This window comes from Falco rusticolus, chromosome 1 (genome assembly GCF_015220075.1).
Source record: "Falco rusticolus isolate bFalRus1 chromosome 1, bFalRus1.pri, whole genome shotgun sequence".
Taxonomy (NCBI): Eukaryota; Metazoa; Chordata; class Aves; order Falconiformes; family Falconidae; genus Falco; species Falco rusticolus.
In genome coordinates this window covers 120582237-120602352 of record NC_051187.1, presented here as the reverse complement: position 1 = coordinate 120602352, position 20116 = coordinate 120582237, and the positions used below count along the sequence as shown (strand labels likewise).

The 20116-nt window shown below is 41.1% G+C and overlaps 1 protein-coding gene across 1 annotated transcript in view; it reads left to right on the top strand.

The window, feature by feature from the left end:
• The window catches only part of FAT4 (FAT atypical cadherin 4), a 150934-nt gene extending 132151 nt beyond the window's left edge, over window positions 1–18783 (top strand). Inside the window, exons 12-17 of the mRNA XM_037398243.1 lie at window positions 2342–2427; window positions 3564–3743; window positions 4630–4754; window positions 5885–6102; window positions 10802–11063; window positions 15298–18783. Of these exons, the coding sequence (XP_037254140.1) occupies window positions 2342–2427; window positions 3564–3743; window positions 4630–4754; window positions 5885–6102; window positions 10802–11063; window positions 15298–17180 (2754 nt within the window). The 3' untranslated portion in view covers window positions 17181–18783. The remainder of the gene's footprint in view (window positions 1–2341; window positions 2428–3563; window positions 3744–4629; window positions 4755–5884; window positions 6103–10801; window positions 11064–15297) is intronic.
• Window positions 18784–20116: the final 1333 nt, after the last annotated feature.

Sequence of the window (20116 nt, the reverse complement as noted above, 5' to 3'; positions counted from 1 at the left end):
CACAGCTTCCAAATGTTAAAGCCTGAAGGGCACCTAAATCTTGAAAGGCACCAGGTTCCCATTTTAGTAACTAAATTAGTGTGGTATTTCCATCAGTAAGACGTAAATGGCTCACTATAGGAGCACACATTAAAAATTGCAACAAATAAATGAAATACACATAAGAAAAAATAGAGCAGGAAAATGTTTTACTTGCAGATATTGCAGAGGGCTGGACTATAGAAGTGATAACAGAAAAAAAGACTCTTTACAGAAGTTTTCAGTTATGAATACTTCAGCAATTGAATGCAATGAAGGACAGCAAACATCTAAGACAACCTATACCTGTGTGATTATTACTTTTTAAAAATGTTTAAACCTTCTCAGTAATGTCAGCTGTTTACAAACACAGTATGTGAAAAGAATCGCCTGTGTCTTAGATATTTCTGCTGCAGGAAAAATGTCTCCCAGGTGCCCAGAACTGTATAAAATAGCCCCCCTTCAGGATTCCAAATCTGTCATTTCCTACAGCACAGTGGGATTTTATCGGAAACTGGTAAAATCATTAAGTTGTCAGTCCTGAGCTATTGCAGAGTGACAGGATAGAAAGTCTCATAATGCGGCAAGGTAACCGTAGAGTAATGCTTAAGTAACAAGCAGGAACATTTGACTAACATTAGAAAATAAATTGTGTGAACTCTGGTCCAAGTAAAATACATTCTCAAATATCTAGCCCTTCAGCTGGGGCTGTAGCTTGGCTTTCACAGCACATAGCGATGTAAGTTAGGGAGATTATGCTGATTGAGCTAAGAACAAAAAACTCATTTCATTTTTTTGTTGTTGATATTCTGAAGGAAAATATGTTTGCATGTGATGGCATACAGACCAACCAGCTTATTATTCTTTCTATGAATTGTTTCATTTATACAGGGCTATAATCTGCTTTGGAACTGCAGACTGGTGTTTCTCGGGAGAAACAGTTTGCTCATTATGTATGGAAAGAAAGTCAAGATAAGCTTTCATTAAAAACAGCAAATTGAACAATTTAGGCGTACTGTTAGGGCATGATTTAGGGCTAAGAGCTATGGATTTATTTTGTCAATACAACGTGTCAGCTCACAGTATATATTTGGAAATAGCATGGACAATCTACAGGGATTTCAACAGGACGTTGTTAGTGAACTTAGTTGCAGGCAGGAAAAAAAGCCATTGCAGAGTAATGACGTACTGATAGCTATTGCTGTTTGCTCAGCTCCTGTAGAGTAATCTAAATCAAAATATAAACCAAGGCATTTTTAAAAGTGGCGTTTGATTTAAATTTGCTGTAAAACTGTACCACACATCCAGTTGAAACGTGAGAAGCTGATACATACAATTTGGAGATTAGGTTCATTTTCCTGAAAATTTGTGTTAAGGAATAGCTAACCTTCAGGGCTGGTGTTTTGTTGTTTTTGTCCCAGCGCATCTGTTATTAATCAATTGCTGTGGGTAGAATTCTTTGCTAAATAAGGAATAAAATAAAAAAAAATCCCTTTATAATCATCAGGAATTATTTCATGATTTTAGTGAAAGCTTTGGTTAGACTTTTAGAGAGATTATAAATAAAAGTGCCATGATTTCCTTTAGTGTAAATGGCTGATGGGTAATGAGGCAACCCCATTGTCTGGGGTTTGATGGCTTGGAGATAATAGAGAGGAAGACTGCTCTGAGTGCTGGTGATGCCTGGTACTTCTCTCAATGTCAGCTTGGTCCCACTGTAGGTATCCACGTTTCACCCATATCAGCTGACATCCCTCATGACATATATCAGCCTAAGGGTTACCCTAATCAAATCCACTTGGTTACTCTTTGAGTATTAGTGAGCAGTTGGTTATTATTTTTACCTAGTAATTTCAGCGTTTGCATTCCCAGCTTTTGTAACGCGCTCTTTGTGAAGTTCAAGCAATATGTTTAATGTCACGGTCAAGCCCCTGAAGGAGTGCCCTTTGTGCTCAGAGGGAGCAGCTCTCTATTCAGATCAAGAGTAAGATACGGTATGAGCCAAAATAACTGCAGTTTCAAGGAGTAAAGCAAACAAACACAAAAGAAGCCCTACTCAAATCTAAAAACTCTGTTAACTGATTCTCTGTATGAAGCAGTCAATTAGCTCAGTCTCTGGTAATATCCACATCTTGGTCTTTGCTGTCTTGATGCAGAATGCAGTTGATCAGTGGCTGTGAAGGACCCTGCGATCCCAAGTGACATAGTAATATACAAGTGCTCCGTTCTAGCCAAGTCCTTGGTATAATATGTTTAATATTTAACGTGGTTGGAGACTACAGCCTTGTAAGATTCAACATATCTGTGCATGTGGCTTTTGCAGGCAGCATCACTGACGGTGGATTCCTGCTCTGAGGACCAGGAGCCAGGCTACTGCACTGTTAGCAATGTTGCTGTTTCTACCGACTGGTAAATAATTCTTCATGTTGGGAGGGGTTATTTGGAGTGAAACAAAAAGTAAAATGAAAAAGTAATCACCCTCTAAAGCCAGAGAAAGTTGCAGTATTGATGAGATGCCCTTAGCCAGCCTCGAGCAAGGGACAGATAGCCTGGCTGCACTCCTTCAGAGGCATATAAAGGCGAGGCCCCAAGCAATGTTTTCTCTCATCTTTGCAGAAGCAAGTTAAATTTTCTGCGTGTACTGCTACTTGCTAACTCAAGCTACTTTTCTGCATGGAGTTTGTTCATGAGAAGGTGTTCGTTCAGAAATTCTTGTTCTCAATTCCATCTCTGTCCCTAGGCTCTGGTGGCACACGAGGAATATATGGCCATGGGTAGTCTGCACTGTGGTGTAAACAGGAATGAGCCTTATTGCCTAATGATTTGAGATCTTGTATTTATGTATTTTTTAAAACTGTACCTCTCATTTCCTGTAAAGGTGTAAGAAATAACATCACCCGATCGCTGCTTTCTTAAAAAAAAAAAAAAAAAAAAAAAAAAAAAAGAGTACTTACTTTGACATTGTTTTGAGTAATTTCCAGATGGCATCTTTTATCGTTTTCATTTCTTAAACATTGGCCAGTACAGACAAAAAAACCTCATTTTTTGTGTTTACCATAACTGACTCAGAAGCCTTTTTGTTGCATTTTTAGATACTTTTTGGAAATAACAGTAACTTTAATCCCAGTCACTTTGGCGAATATCTCTACAATAATCACATACTTCCTGTCACACGTGGTTTACCCGCTAGCAAAGATGTTCTATCTTTGTAACGTAATGAATCCATCTTCCAGCTATTTAAATATCATCTACAATTTAAACGATAATTGAGTAGAAGACCTTATTTGTTATGATTTCAAGCACGCTGCTCAGTCAAGTGAATAAAAATTTTGACATGCAATAACTGAGTGTGAGTTTAGAGTCATGCCCATTATAACTGTGAGTTCAAGCGCTACTGATCTCTCTGTCTCCCCTTCTAAATATAAAATAAAAATCTTGGAATAGACATTTTAGCTGCAGACTGTAGCACATGGTTACAGTTCCAGTGTTGACATCGCTGTCTTAATGTCTGATACTGATAAATTATTTTTCTGACTCTTTCATAGGACTCTTGATGTACAACCAAATCGAGTTACTGTTGGTGGCATCAGATCTGTAGAGCCCATCCTTCAAAGGAGAGGACAGGTGGAAAGCCATGATTTTGTGGGCTGTATAATGGAGTTTGCAGTCAATGGACGTCCCCTGGAGCCCAGCCAGGCTTTGGCAGCTCAAGGAATCTTAGATCAGTACGTCTGCTATATATGGTATCGAATGGACTGCGTTTACAGTAAAGGAAACCATCATGAAAAATCAGATGCTATTCTGTTCAGACACTGTCAGATATTTCTTGTTAAAAAATTACCGCAGAGTTTATTGTAAGGTGTGAAAAATGTAGGAAGAAAGTGAATTTGGATGAAAGGTTCACAAAAGATTACAGAGGCTTCGAAAAAGCAACATCATTATATTTCTATTGCCAATTATTATTAATGTTGCTTTGCAAGCTGAAATAGCATAGCCCTGATATTGGGTTTCTTTACAAATTCCACCTGGGTCTGACTGTACTTGTGCTGTCTGCTAACCCTCTACTTCTCCCTCTTGTTTTTTTTTTTAATCCACAATGCCTGTTCTATCACTTTGCCTTTCAAGTATCACTGAATTTCCCTCATATTCTCCGAGTGGTCTTTCAGAAATGATGAACTTTCTGATTCTATTGTTTTTTCCATCTCGGTATTTGAAGTTACAGTTGTAGCAATAATGTCAGTCACTCATCCAAACTTGCTAGCTCACCCTTCCCCTCTCAGCCCTCAAGTTTGCCCTGTTCGTTGTGATATGAAGTCTCTGGAGGTCTGCAGTGTAAAAAGCGCCTAAAAGAGTTTTGTCTTCTCTTGTGTAACAGATAATGGGAGTTTCATTGGCTCTGAATTCCTTTCTCTTTTGTAAGGCTATTATAACTTGATGCTGAAAATTGGGATCTGTTCAGAAACACGAGCTGTCTATGGAGAAGACCCTCTCCATTTTTGCATCTCTTGAGGGAAGAAAGGGACTATTGTTCAACACAGGACACTTCACAGCACATTTGCTCCGCTTATTCGTGTGCATATAATTCAGCATCTATTTGCTGATTTGTTTCAGGTGTCCCAGACTGGAAGGCGCTTGCACAACCAGCCCCTGCCAACATGGTGGCACCTGCGTTGATCACTGGTCATGGCAGCAGTGTTACTGTAAAGATGGACTGACGGGAAAGCACTGTGAAAAATGTATGGAGAGGGTTTTACTGTCTTCCTTTTTAATGTACACCTAACTATGGTTTATAAAAATGCCATTAAGAGTTCCTTTTCAGGAGCATGGAGGAATGAATTTTATAAAATAATGAAAACAGGTGGCATGCTTGCCTCTTAAATAATTTTGAAGGAAAAGTCCACAATGGACTGTTGTCCTTTCGTGAGCTAAAAATAGTAACAAGTTACATGTATTATGTCTTCTGGTCTGTATATCACATTTCAGGTAACTTGCACTCATTTAAAACTACTGCTTCCCAATAATGTATGATCAGCTATCCCGTAGGAGGGATTTGTCTGGGAGGTAAGAGGGTACAGGAAAACCCTTCCCTTCACATAAACATTGTATGCGTGTGCTTATGGCTTCTCGAAACTGTAGGCCTTTTTACTAAATGACCGACAGATTATACACAAGAAAATATGGTAAATGTAAATGAAAACAAGCCATTTACACTCTGGGGTTATTAACTCACATATGGATAGCTCTGTAAATCAATATGAGATTGTCAGGGAGAGCAAAGTGATTTATTTCCATGTAGTTGTACTATAATGATGGGGCTTTGTTTTCTTACATGTCCCATTATTGTTTAGCTGATTTATATGTTTTTATTGCACCAGTTTACAAAAGAATTTAGCCATAATTTTAACAGCATTTGGTAGTCAATGCTCTGCCATTTTTTATTCTTTTTTTTTTAATGCTGTAACAAGTAGAAAGTCATTATCTCTGCCCTGAAGAGCTTACAGTTCAATATATCATGAAACTGTGCTTGCAGTAATGGAAACAGTAACATCCCTGGGAAGGAATTACAGTTCTGAGAGCCAAATTTTTTTCTCTACTCCCTCACTTGTTCCCTGGCGAGTTTTAATTTACTATTGACTGATAGCAGTAGTAAATTACTAGCACACTCCCACTCTCAAACACACATTCTGGTTGAAGCCAAAGGACAGAGGGGCTGAGATCGCCATTCATTCCTGCTTCCCGCCCCCCCCCCCCCCCGACCTGCTCTGAACTTGATCTCTGCTCTGGAAGAAAACGGTTGGTTTTAGGCAGGTGATCGCCATAGCTGTGAACGAGCTGTGCACTCAGTACTTCCCCATCCTTGTCCCAGATATTACTGCCGACACTGCCTTATCGTTAGAAGGCAAAGGACGACTTGACTATCACATGAACCCAAACAAGAAGCGAGAATACATGATGAGACACAGCAGGCGAGGTGCTGGCCCCGGCCCCCCGAATGCAGACCGCTTGGAAGTGAAGTTCAGGACAAGAAGCGAGAACGGTATTTTAGTTCACGTCCAGGAAAGCAGCAACTTCACTACTGTGAAGGTAAGGTTACAGCTAACGCTCGCTTTGATTTGATTGGACTGCCTTATGCAGAGTGATCAAAATCACATTTTTCCATTACTCTTGCTGTTTCCTTTATAAAATATTAGGTCTTTAACCAGGGCTAGGCACTGCTCCAGTATCATTCATCTTCTCAACAATTCCCTTGCTATTTGCCAAGGTATCAGAAGATCTTGATGGTTTTGTATCTAATCAGTTTTGTCTAGACTCCAAATAGTGACTGTTTTAAGGCAAGAGCGGTATTCAATGCCATATTTGTTATCAACATAAAGTTACACTCTACAGACCAAATCGTTCCATTATTGGCCTTTTATCTTCTGATTTTTTGGGCCTTGAACTCAGGCCGTCCTTAAGCTAACAAACAATTGCCAAAAAGTTTCATTAATTCCTACCAGCATGGCTCATGCTTATCAAACTAGGAAGTGAGGGATAACTTGAATTCACAAGGTTACCCGTAGACCAATGTCAATATCAAATTATTTTGAGATACATAGCTGAATTAATGCTTCAAATGCCACACAGTTTTGGTTTTTTCCCAAAGAGTTTATTGCTGCAGAAGTTACCTTTCTCAAGAGAAAGCGAAGGTTCAGTTCCTGGCTATGACTCAGTCCATTTACTCATAACTCTAAATGAGTACAGCAGTGATGTTGGCAAGCCCCTTTATTGGGTTGGTGGAAGCTCCAAGTTTCCTTGACTGCTGTAAGGCTTTCCAAGTTTTTTGTCCCTGACTTTTAAAGAAACTCATACAGAAATTCACACTTTCTAAGCTTCAGCCCCATGGATATTCTCCACCTGCCTGATCAGAGGTACAAAGCTTCCCTGACACACCGGCTGCATTTGAGAAGTGAGGCTGCATTACTTCCCCAGCGTATGCTTTTACCACATCATCTGATAGGAAGTTTCTGCCTCAGTTGTATTAGCAGATAAGATCTCATTATTTTGAGTTGTGGATAGAAAAAAACAAATGCTACCTTTTTCTCCCTACTAGAATTTGCTAGGTCAGCTCTACAAGCATTATTAAAAAAAAAAAAAAGAAAAAAGAAAAAAGAAAAGAGAGAGTTGCCTTTCCTGGCTGAAAGCACCAGTGGTGTGTTTATGCAAACACTCTTGTTATTGTTAATATCGGTGAAGTTATACAAGCACGCAGAGGGTGTCAGGTCCCAGATCCAGCTGTGCAAGGGCAAAGAGCAGAGGTTTGCCTAGTAACAGATGCAGAAGTTTGAGGGAGAAGGAGTAACATCACTGTGCCGACTGTTGCCAAGAAGTTCCCAGATGATGCTAGTTAATAAAACTGTAATAATTTAACTGTAGTTAGTATGATGTGGCTTCTGCATTGCCACTTATACCTGGAGTAGGTATCACAAGCAGCACTTCCCTCAGCGGTGGCCCAAGATGTCAGTGAAGCCACCCCATGTGTAGGTCTCCATGGCATCTCAGTCTTCCCCCAGTGCAGATGAGCATTAGGGACTTTGGTTTACAACTGTTGTCAGTCTTCAAAACAGACAATTTTATAACTTGATTTTGGGGTCTCTTAATATGTTCGTTATCCAAAGAGTAAGCATTCAGAGAAACCCTGCCATGTGTTTTCAATATTAAACTGTGCTCGGGAAAAGTTCCGAGTCCTGTGCCTACTTCCATGGCTCCGCATTTTTCCTCTTGTAGTTAACTGGTTTTGATGTAGCTGGGATTGGGGCAAAATTAGAGAAATGGTAATAAAGCAGACCCATTGACACTGTGAGCAGCTGATTCACTGAATGATGGGTGTAAACTTCCCCCAAAGAACCCGCGAGAGGTCTTTATGATATAAAGGGATCCTTAATCCAGGAGAAATACAAAACCTAACAGATTAAATTCAGATGGAAAATGCACACCCCACGCCCGACCCACCAAAAAGAAGAGGGTAGGGGATTCCTTATTAGTAAAGCTCTTTGTCAACGGCTTATTTTCCTACAACTACACATTGCAGCTAGTTCAGTTAGAAGTAATGGGATAAATACAGCAGGGTAAAGGTGAAATTACCTGCCTTGGTTGAGTTGAAAATCTCACCTAAAGTCAGATTAAATTAGCGTGACAGTAGCTCTAAGATCTATGAATTGTACGGGTAGAGAATGTGCATTACATGTTACCTATACGAACGAACGTATGCATATGTTAGGGTGGTGGGGCACAGCTGTGGGTGCCCCATCCCTGTAGATGTTCCAGACCAGGTTGGATGGAGCTTGGGGCAACCTGGTCTGGTGGAACGTGTCCCTGCCCACGGCAGGGGGGCAGCATGGACTTAGGTATGTTTAAAGGTCCCTTCCAACCCAAACCATTCTGTTATTCAATGCACATACGGAGTTCCAGGAATAAATCAGAATGTAACTCTTTTAAGTGATATCTCATCCTACGGGCTATAAATCTGTTAAGATAAAGGCTAGGGCTTAGATTTAAGACAAATATGAAGCAATTTGCTCAGTAAAGGAGACTCAGAATATTAGTAATGTTGAATCATCCTTGTAGTTAGGAATATGTTTGCTTTAGTGGTTCGTTCTTTTCATTATATTCTACTTGTCAGTTGCTTTGCCATTTAAATAAAACCCAGGAATGGGTGTTACTCAATACTGTCAGCATCAGCATTTGTTTCAAATTTAGAAATATATTGTGCTTCAAGAAACCGAGAAGATCACTCCTTATTTTTTCCTGGTGGAAGAAGTCATGGACTGGTCTTGTCTCTGGAAATTTCATTTTCCAAATGCCACTAGCATATTATTTATGAGTCTGTTAGCATTAGTCATATGCAATTTTAAAGAAACAGAAATAGAGCTAGAGTCGTAAATCAGTATGGAAAATAGAAGCTGCTGACAGGTAAATAATTCTATAATTCTTCTCTAATATGGAATTAAAAATTATGAATCTGTGCTTATCCTTTCCGTAAGCTTAGAGGATATTGTTTGATACAGTATATTTCTTTTTGTTTACATAAAGACCAAAACAGAAGGCAGTATTTTCATGGAGCATAAAAGACAAAATTAGACTAACAAACCAATTACAGCTTACAGACATAAATATATGTATTTATTCAGTCCAGTTAATCTTTTTATAAATATTTTTGATTGTAACAAATGGGTTTTAATATGTTACAATAGTCTTTGTGACTGCATTTCCAAATGTGGGATTTTCTTTGGACTGTGTGATAGTTTAGCTGTATGCCACTTGTGTTTGCCAGTAAAAAAAACATCCTATCTCTCAGGGGCAGCTTTATCAGAGTCTCTCAAACAACACATTTTCAACTAGTCCAAATTATTGCACTTCATGTCTGAAGTGTGTGCATGTATTAACCGTTGTATTTCCCAATCCAAATGGAATACATGTTAGACACATGCAGTTCAGGCTGCTGCCAAGACGTGAGCGTGGTCTTACAGCCATATTAAAGCTGATGTGTATGAACAAAGTGCTCGGCTTGCATCACTGAAGAAGTAAATCCAGAGGATTTAACAGTTTCTGGAAACGAGAGCAGCATTCTTGTAGCCGGTGTGTCACCTCACAGTTCTTCCCAGGTGAACATTATTTTTCCTGGAACAAACATGCAAGGCTTAGTGAGTTTTCAGCAAACCTGGGGCTCCAACCTTTCCTGGACTATGCGTGTGCACGTTCTGCATGCTCGCGTTACGGAGCATGGACCGGCTGAGCTGCAGCAAGGAACACAGGAGGGAAAACAGGCATCTGTCTGAACATGTATGACCAAATTGTGTAGAGTGTGGAAGGAAACTTGGAGAACTACCCTGTATGAGCTGTACACAAGTCTGTATGCCCTTAGGAGGTCAGCTGACATACCTGACTTTTATGCAATATCTGAGAAGCTGGCAGGCTTGGATGTTGGTTTTTTTAAAAAAAATCCTGTATCTTAAATGCAAAATTTGTGCTGATCTCATGTTGGGATCATTTAATAGTGACCTAGTAAGAGATTTGAAATCCTGCATCTCATGATTCAGTAGAATCCTGAGGCATCATTCCTAGAGGAAAAGCCAAAAATTTTTTCTTGGAATTTAGTAGTACCTTTTTTTTCTGAGCATCTCACAAATGTAAAAGCAGTTTGCTCAAGTAAGCGGAGTTAGAAAATTCACACGAAATAATAAATTTTGCAGCTCTTCTAAAAGGTTTCTAAAATACGACTATATTTCTGCAAAATGCAAATTATCAGAAAAATCAGATAAATGGGAACCTTGCTTAAGCCCTGCTAGGCCTATGTATGCCTAGTGTGTCATAATGGAAACTGGATGCCATTTGGGGGGGGCAAGGACAACATCTATTTACTCTACAAAGTATTTTCCGCACTTGCATTGAAGAAGCAGAAAGAATTATTCTTTTATTGGTTAAATGTTTTGTCATGTGCATGCCCTATTGCTGGCCTCTCAGTAGGTTTTCCTCTTATGAGATTAGTCAGGGAATGAGTGGGTGGCAGCTCTAAAGATTGCTAAAGATGCAATGTTTTATTTAATGGCAGCCAAAGTTTTAGTACTAAATAATTAATGCATTTTTAGCACAAAATTATTTGGGGAAAAATGCACCCAGGCTTATTACAACCAAAGCTGCGTGTTACTGTAGCTGTACTGAACAGGCATTACATTGGTTATCTGCGTATAGGAGTGGTTCTGTGTATATCGTTTTAAAATGATGCATTTTGTGTTCTTCTGATCAGATAAAAGGTGGGAAAGTGCATTACATATCTGATGCTGGAATTGCTGGGAAAGTGGAAAGAAATATCCCAGAAGTGTACACTGCAGACGGTCAGTGGCATTCGGTACTCATTGAGAAGAACGGGTCTGCTACTATCCTGTCTGTTGACAAGACTCATAGTCGAGACATTCTCCATGCCACACAAGACTTCGGTGGACTAAATGTTCTTACAATTTCTTTGGGAGGAATCCCATCAAGCCAGCCTTTCAAGAGCACAGTTGCAGGTAATTTTTATATATATATATATATATTTAATATAGTGCACATAAGAACATTTGAACAGACGAAGGGTCTCTGTTTGTTCAAAGGTTGCAGAAAGTGCTGTAATTCTTTATCAGTACCATTCTTTGCCAGAAAACTGGCAATTTGAATGACTTAAGGATTGCAGACTTTGTTCCTTCAGTACGCTTTGCAGCCTTGTTTCCAAAAGCAGGCACTCCATCTGCAGGGCTTTTTGGAGGCCGGGGGTGGGTTTGCTTGCTTATCTGTAAATCAGTTATAATTTTTTTATGCTAATGGAGAAGAAAGGGTCTATTCTTTACCTGGATCAGAATCTGGAAAAATGGAGGCAAATCTTTCACTTGGGCAAAAACGCTAAATGAGAACTTTGTCTCTGTAGGGGTTTGGTAAGTACTGCAGGATTTAGCCCGTTATTAATATGATTAAAATATTTCCCGAAACTCCAACTTCCTTCTGCTTTATCCTGCTGTCAAATGAAGAATAGGATTTATTTCTGAGCAACAGAAACCAAGGACAATAAGGAACCACCCTCTGACCGATGTCTAGCTGTTAAGAAGTAAAACAATCTCCCTTAAGAGTTGAAGCAACTGTCTTAAACCCTGGCAAAAGAAGTAGATAACATATATTTGATATCATTCCCCTAGCAATAAGTAAAGATGGAAGTGATTTTTAGCTACAAACTGTGAGATACTCCAGACAATGCAGGCGTAGGTTTCACAGAGTTTTTATACTGAAAAATCTTCCTCACATCAAGAATTGTGACCAGGTAAAGTATCTTTGAGTGGAGCAAATTCACATTTCATGTTTGTGTATTGTGAATTCATATGAAATGTGGTATGAAATAGTATGGGTTTACCCTTTTTACATGTATGTTTTACGAGCAGCATATGCATGGAAAAATTGGAGGCTTTTAGGAAATCTGGAACAAAGAAAATTGAGGACACTTAACTTCTCACCACTGCCCGATTCTGTGGCAGACAAATTAGGAATGTCTGGCTTCCATTAGGAATACACAATCCAAAATCTCTTATTCATATGATTTTATTTTATTTTAATATTGGACTACATTGTGTACAACATACCAAGGATTTACAAGGGGGTGGTATAAAACTCTGCATGAACCCAGACTCAAAAATTATCTGCAGTCCTGTTAAAGGCAGACAAAAACATTCGCGGGTAAGAGTCCCAGGGCTGTGAAGCTGGTATATCCAATATCGTTTTCAAACCCAGGTAGACCTGACAAAATCCCGATTGCTGTTTATCACATCACTGTTGCAAGGGACCACCAAGCACGCTGCAAGGTAATTGTCCATTTTGCTTGGGCTCCCACCTGAACCCAAATCCTCAATTTCCTCTTTATTTAGGAATGTAAAAACAGGAGAAAATGACAATACAAGTAATGCTGAAAGAAAACACATCTCTTTTGGAATGGAAGTAATAAAGAAATAGCATGCTTGCAAAACTAGAGAAGGCTCGTTTGTGTGCCTTTAGACCCCATGACTTGCATCTCTCAGTGGAACGTGTTTGATGGTGATACCCAGTCGTATTCAATTTCTGACATCAGAGGGTGTTCAAATTTTAAAGCAATGTGCTTTGAAGATTATAAATCTGTAATATCATAATATTTGAGTATATTTACTATTTCATGACTGAGTGAATATTCACAACAGTTGTCTCTATGCTACCCATTTTTACAGAGATGTCCACAATTATTCACAAAGTTACCATTTCCTAGTAGTGGCTGTTCTTCCTTTCCAGCAATACATTTGCAGAAATGAACCTTACTCTGACACTACTAATGCATGGAAAAATTGCTCCTGTTTGTTTCACCCAAGTGCAATGCTTCCGAACTGAGTAGTGGCACTTTCCTTCTCCTCGTTGATTATTTTTAGTGATAAGAGCTGATAGAATTGGTCCTGAATAATATCCTCCTGTAAACCTGGCACCATGCAGGACATCCTAAGGAGAGCCCATCAGAAGTAAAGGAGAAATAAACACGTTTCCTACAGCAACCGCACATGTGGACACTGAGAGCATAACTTGCAAACACATCTCCGCGTACCATTTTGACAGCTCCTAGCAGAGGTCAGCATAAGGTTGCACTACCCTAAAACCCTTGCAGAAAGACAAAGTCTGGGGAACTCAGAGAATTATTAGTCTAGCAAAAGGCTGGATTTTCCTGCAACCTCACATGCAACCACCGCACAAAGGCCAGGGATAATCCCATCTCCCTGGGCTCTCACAGCACGGAACCTCGGCGTTACCACTGGCGGGGCAGCACTACAACCAAGCTATGGGAAGTTTGGCAAAAGGCCACTCAAGGTTCAGAGACACGGAAGTATTGCCATGATTTTAGGAGACAGTAGGACAGGAGGCTTAGCTGAAGCACGCTAGGCAACTTCAGGTCAGAACAGGGGAATCTGGAAGGCACACAAGCAAAGGGGAATGCCAGCTAATGTTTTCTGCTAGCACAGCCGAGCCAGCTGCGCACAGGTTTCTCTGCGTGGAAGAGAAGTTTTAGAAATATGGGAAAATTTAGAAACAAAAGCAATTAAGTATATTGAATGAAGTCGTTAGAAGGAATATTTGCTCAAATTCATTTTAAAGACATTAAATACTATTAGAATAGATGTTTCCCTGTGGCAACCATTTGAATTATTGGCTTATTTACTGAAGAATGGAGCCTTTCATTTAGCTTCAGCGAAATGGGTCTATAAATTGAAAATGAGTCAGTTTAACAATATATTTTTAGAAAACATGATGTTTCTGCAAAATCTAATCATTTGTTCATTGCTTAGTATTTAGGCAAAAAAAAATTGCTTCAAGGGGGAACTACATTACAATAAAGATCTGAGAATATAACCTTCAGACTTCCTTCGACGAGTCTATCTGTAAGATAAGCACGCTACAATCACAGAAGTATCTGTTTGCATTGCAAACCTCAAGTCTAATCTGCTCAGTGAGTTAAGTCTTCGTGTGAGCAAACTTTTTTTTAACCAAAATGCATCTTTTAATTTCGTTATGTGTTATGTTTTTTCCACAATTCGAACTTTATTCCCAGTCTCCAAGCTTGAGGTAGATACTGCCTAATCGAGCAGTAGTTCATTCTCCTGCATGGCCTTGAATATAATTCTTGAAAGCCAGATCAGAATTTCAAACTATGTTTAGGCTTCTGCTTACAAGTCCCTTTTTTTTTTTTCATATTTAATGAAAGCATTGGGAGTGCAAATTTTGTTACAGGCCTTCTAGAAAACATGTTATTTCAGCATCTTATTTATAGGGTTTAACATGTTTTATTTACTCACCTAAGAATATTTTCGTTGCTTTGAAATCTTAGTGTTGAAGTTAAAAGCCATGTTCTCTTTCAAAATTCTTATTTGGCAGACTTAAAAGAACCAAATACTTTTTGCAGGATATGTCAGTATCATCTGTGTAAGTGCCATGCATAAATCTTCAGATAAATTATGTAATTACTTTCTTATCTTTAATCTCTATTTCTATGCACAGCTTAGATGTGAAAATCATTAGTTTTAAAAGGTACATGTGTAGAAGTTATGTCAGAAGCTCCAGGTGTGACCAGCCTTTACTTAATCTCATTCTGCTTAGAAGCAGATTTCAGTTCCTATATAATACAAGCCCCAATAACTTCTCAAAATTTTATGAACAAAACAGCTATTACAACCTAAGAGGAAATATTGAACAGAAACAACATAACATTCTTTACACCCTAAAGGATTCAGTACAGATGATCAGGTTACTGGAACATCTGTGAATGGGCCATCCTTCTAGTGGAAGAAATTAAGTGACTCAGATCCTGCACTGTTACATGGTTAATATTGCACATATTTTTACATTAATCACAACACAAGGTGAAAATGTGGGGAAGCAACTGTAAGCTCAGTGCATGTAAGATTCAGTTGTGAAAATACGGCAGCTTCACATGTGTAACTAGCAGTGTGATTTACCCTAGACACTGCTTAAAACCATGAAATAAGGCTGTCGCCACCACTGTAGCATTGGGTTTTCCATTTTGTTGCTCTTGTGTTTGTGTTTCCCCTTTCATTTCAGGGGGCAAGAGGCATACCACAGGTCTTGTCATCTGCTGATCCAAAAGGTTTCCCCTCTAGCATCACATTGGTGCTCAGAGTGCCGTTGGCATCTCTTGGTGGCACACACCCTGCGTTCAGGTCCTGACGTGACTGTTGCTTTTTCTCCTAGGCTTCGACGGCTGCATTTCCTACATCAAGTACGGCAGGGAGAGCCTTCCCTTCACTGGCAAGCACAACCTCGCCACTCTCTCCAAAACGGACCCCTCGGTGAAGATTGGCTGCCGCGGTCCCAACGTCTGCGCCAGCAGTCCCTGCTGGGGCGAGCTGATGTGCATCAATCAGTGGCACGCTTACCAGTGCGTCCCGCCGGGCGCCTGTGCCTCCAGCCCCTGCCAAAACGGGGGTAGCTGTGAGCCCGGGGCGCACACCGGCTTCACCTGCAGCTGCCCCGAGGCATATGCAGGACAGATGTGCGAGGCGGTGGTGGCATGCCTGGGGGTCTCATGCGCCCCAGGCCACGAGTGTAGAGCGGGGATCAATGGTGGCCACACCTGCCTGCCTGCCCCGCACCCCACCGAGCTGTCCCTGCCCCTCTGGGCTGTGCCAGCTATTGTGGGCAGCTGCGCGACAGTCCTGGCACTGCTGGTCCTCAGCCTCATCCTCTGCAACCAGTGTCGAGGAAAGAAGTCAAAAGCCCCAAAAGAGGAGAAGAAAACAAAGGAGAAGAAGAAAAAAGGGAGCGAGAATGTGGCGTTTGATGACCCTGACAACATCCCGCCCTATGGCGATGACATGACCGTCAGGAAGCAGCCTGAAGGGAACCCGAAACCCGACATCATTGAACGAGAAAACCCGTATCTCATCTATGATGAAACTGACATCCCACATGCCACGGAGACAGTCCCCAGTGCCCCGCTGGCTTCCCCTGAGCCCGAGATCGAGCACTACGACATCGACAATGCCAGCAGCATTGCACCATCAGATGCCGACATCATCCAGCACTACAAGCAATTCCGGAGCCATACCCCCAAGTTCTCTATCCAGAGGCACAGCCCCCTGGGCTTCGCGCGGCAGTCCCCCATGCCCCTGGGAGCCAGCAGCTTGACCTACCAGCCCGCCTATGGGCAGGGCTTGAGGACAACATCTCTAAGCCACTCGGCATGTCCTACTCCCAACCCCCTGTCTCGGCACAGCCCCGCGCCCTTCTCCAAATCATCGACCTTCTATAGGCACAGCCCGGCGAGGGAGCTACACCTCGCCATAAGGGAAGGGAGCCCGCTGGAGATGCACAGCGATGTCTGCCAGCCCGGCATTTTTAACTACGCCACTCGGCTGGGGAGAAGAAGTAAGAGTCCACAGACCATGGCGAGCCACGGCTCCCGACCAGGAAGCCGCCTGAAGCAGCCCATTGGGCAGATCCCTTTGGAAACTGCTCCTCCGGTGGGGCTGTCCATTGAAGAGGTGGAGAGACTGAACACCCCTCGCCCCAGAAACCCCAGCATCTGCAGCGCAGACCATGGCCGGTCCTCTTCTGAGGAGGACTGCAGAAGGCCCCTGTCCCGGACGAGGAACCCAGCCGATGGCATTCCCGCACCCGAGTCCTCCTCTGACAGTGACTCCCACGAGTCCTTCACCTGCTCGGAGATGGAGTACGACAGGGATAAGCCCATAGCGTACACCTCCAGGATGCCCAAGTTATCCCAGGTCAATGAGTCCGATGCGGATGACGAGGACAACTACGGCGCCAGGCTGAAGCCCCGGCGATACCCTGGCCGCCGAGGCGAGGGGGGGCCGGTGGGGGCACAGGCGACCGCTGCCAGCATGGGGGAGAGCTCCCTGCCCATGAAGCTGGGGCAGCAAGCGGGAAGCTTCAACTGGGATAACCTCTTGAACTGGGGCCCGGGCTTTGGGCATTATGTGGATGTTTTCAAAGATTTGGCATCACTTCCTGAAAAAACAGCAGCAGCAGCAGCAGCAGCAGCGAGTGAAGACGGCAAGGGTGGTACAACAAAGCCTGTTTCCAAGGATGGGGAAGCAGAACAGTATGTATAGGGTTTCTCTCCTGGTATTGCCCCAGCGCAAAGCCACGGGGACTGGTCAAACCGTTATATGGTTGTAGAAAAGCAAAGGTCAGCATTTGAACCCCAGGCCAGTTTGGTTGGAGGAGACTTTAAAAATAATAACCATTATGCTGCTGAAAGAGACTTAAAACATTTTTAATTTAATTATGCTTGGGTGAATTTATTTCTCCTGCATGCATTGTATTTGAAAACAAGATATTCGGCATGCAGCCTTTGAAAAGGTTTCCTATTTACCATTGTTTGGTTTGTGATTCTTAAATTAATAATGCTTTGATCTGAAAATGAACTAATTTTTTTTTTTAATTGTGAAGGATGTGCATATTGTCTCCAGTTACTAACATGTTTTACGATGCAAGAGTATTGAGGATTTAATTTTCCTGAGGAAGTGCATGGAAGGATGGTAAATGAAGGAATTACAGTAGTAAGGTGTCTCAGAAAACACAGTTACCATATCCTGCAGTTGCTCACATGTGACTTTATGGATGAAATCAGCTTGAATAATTGCTGGCAACAGTGCTGTAAGTCTTATTCCATACAAGAGGTGCTAGAAGCAGCTCGAGCCAGCCAGCACTTTAGGAGTTTGGTTTTTTTAATTTTCAGCTTGTTTATTTGTTTGTTGGTTTGGTTTTTTCCCTTCCCCCCCCCCCCCCTTTTTTTTTTCTTGTTTGTTTTTATTATTTTTCCCTTTTTTGACAAAGTTGTGTGAGAGCTTCTGAATCTCTATGAAATGTTTTGGGATGCTTAAGCCCAGACCCTGCCCGCCCCCCCAGTGCTTCCAGTGAGAGGGGAGCGACTGGCGTTTGCCAGCCCTAGCCCAGCCAAGCAGCCTGGCTTGCAGCAGCGGCAGCAGCTCTGGTCAGCGGGAGTGAGGGGGGAAAACCCCCCACTTTCTGCATCTCCTGGGCAATCATCTCAGCTGTGCTGCTGCTGCAGCCCGTGCCTCTCCCCAGATTTCGCTCTCCCGTCTGTGCTATGGAAAGGTAGGAAAAACACTTACCTACCTCACAGGGGTGTTGTGAGGACTAATTAGTTAACTCGTCTGAAGTGCTTAGACATTATAAAGCACTATAATAAGTATTATCGTAATTATTATTAAAGCACTGCCTAGCCTTTGTGACCTTGGAGTGGCATTTTCTGCATTATATGATTTTCTATGATGGAAACTGAAGAATTATTTATTGTATAGAAGATTACTGCACTCTAGCATTATGGAGTGGATATGAGGGAAAACTACTTGTAGATTCATTAATGTAGCTTACTGTTTGTCCCAAATTCCCTGATGTTTTAAGTAAAGTAGAACCTCACAAAGTCCTTACATCTTCATGCAGATCTGATGAAACTATCATACTGTGTAAAAACTTCATTTTTTTTTTTTACCTAAGCTGTGTTTTTATATCAATATTTTCCTATGCTGAATAGTTTTCTTACTTTCAGGGAAGGTAAGAAAAATACTTTTTTTACATTTGTTACTTATGTAACATCCATATTTTTCACATTTTGATAAAATTGTAACATACTGTATGCTTTCTACCTGTAAATGCCAATAATAGAATTAAAATATTTATTTAAAATCTTTAGTGTGTGTTATTGCAAACCTTTCGTCTTTTCTCTCTAACTTCCACTCCTTGCCCTTCACTTGCACTAGCTTCTTATTCAGAAAATGGGCTTTAAGAAGGAAGGTGATGATGTAACATTATGCATTCAGAGCTCATTCACAGTGAAGGCAGTACTAGAATTGCTGTGGAAATGGAGTGACTCTCTCTGCAGACGGGCAGCACAAGCCCAGTGCGCTTCTTGAAGACCCCCCCGAGCCCAGTGCCGTTGTCCCATACAAAGGGATGAATTTCACCAAGGCTGAGGGAAGCATTCAGCCTATCCCTCTTGTATTTCACGAGTGACCTTGCTATGGTTGAAGAACAGCAGGCTTCACCTATCTCGGGAAGATGGAGAAGAGATGGTATTGTGACACTATTGAGCCTAGGACTACATCAGAAAGTACAAAATCTACTTTCAGATTTCTAATAACAATAAAATTGTGTTTTAGTCCATAGGGGTTTATTAGTAGCAGCTGGCTTTGCATTTATTAACCAAGACTTCCACCTCTGCTTGAAGCTGAAGCTTTCCAGGACATAGATAGTTAAGAGTGTGAGAATAAGAGTTTTCTTTAATAAATCAGGAGTTGAACAATAAATAACTGCATTCCTGTATATTTATAAAAGAATAAATCAAACTTGGACAACTTGTTCGAGAATGCAACAAGTGAAAAAGTTAAGGCTGCAGCAGGAGGTGAGTTCTGAGGTTACACTTTGAATTAGTGGTATTTTGTTTAAAGAACTCAGAAAAAGAGCAATTTTATGGGTTTTTTTTATCTGTTAGTTGTTTGTTTTGGATTTTTTTGGTCAGCTTGTCTCAGAACCGGCAATGAGGAACTGGCTTGCTTTGGCTACAAATGCTGCCAACTTCATCTTGCCCCACAACAGTGAAAAGATAATGGGCCAAAGTAGCCCACATTTGTAAGTAAGTAGTTTCATCTGAAATAACAAGAGATCCGCAAATGTTTTCAGCATTTGAGAAGCTGCTGTAATTAAACATCTGTTAAAAAGCTGTATGTTTAGTTTGAATATTATCCTTTAATACAAGCTGTACCACATCCAAGCAGTGATTTCAATAACACATGAAAACTTGGACAAATGAAATCTTTTAAATGTAACACCAAACATATTGAGAACTGCATTATGCCAGTTAAGCATTGTGAGCCTGTGAAAAAGTTTTGTTAAAGGAAAATAGTACGCAATATGGACTTACACAAAATTTGTGTCATAACTTTAATGCAGTTTACAGTTTATTGAGTTGTAATACATTCCTCTAAATTTTGACACTTTCATGATAGAAGTATAGCTTACTGAT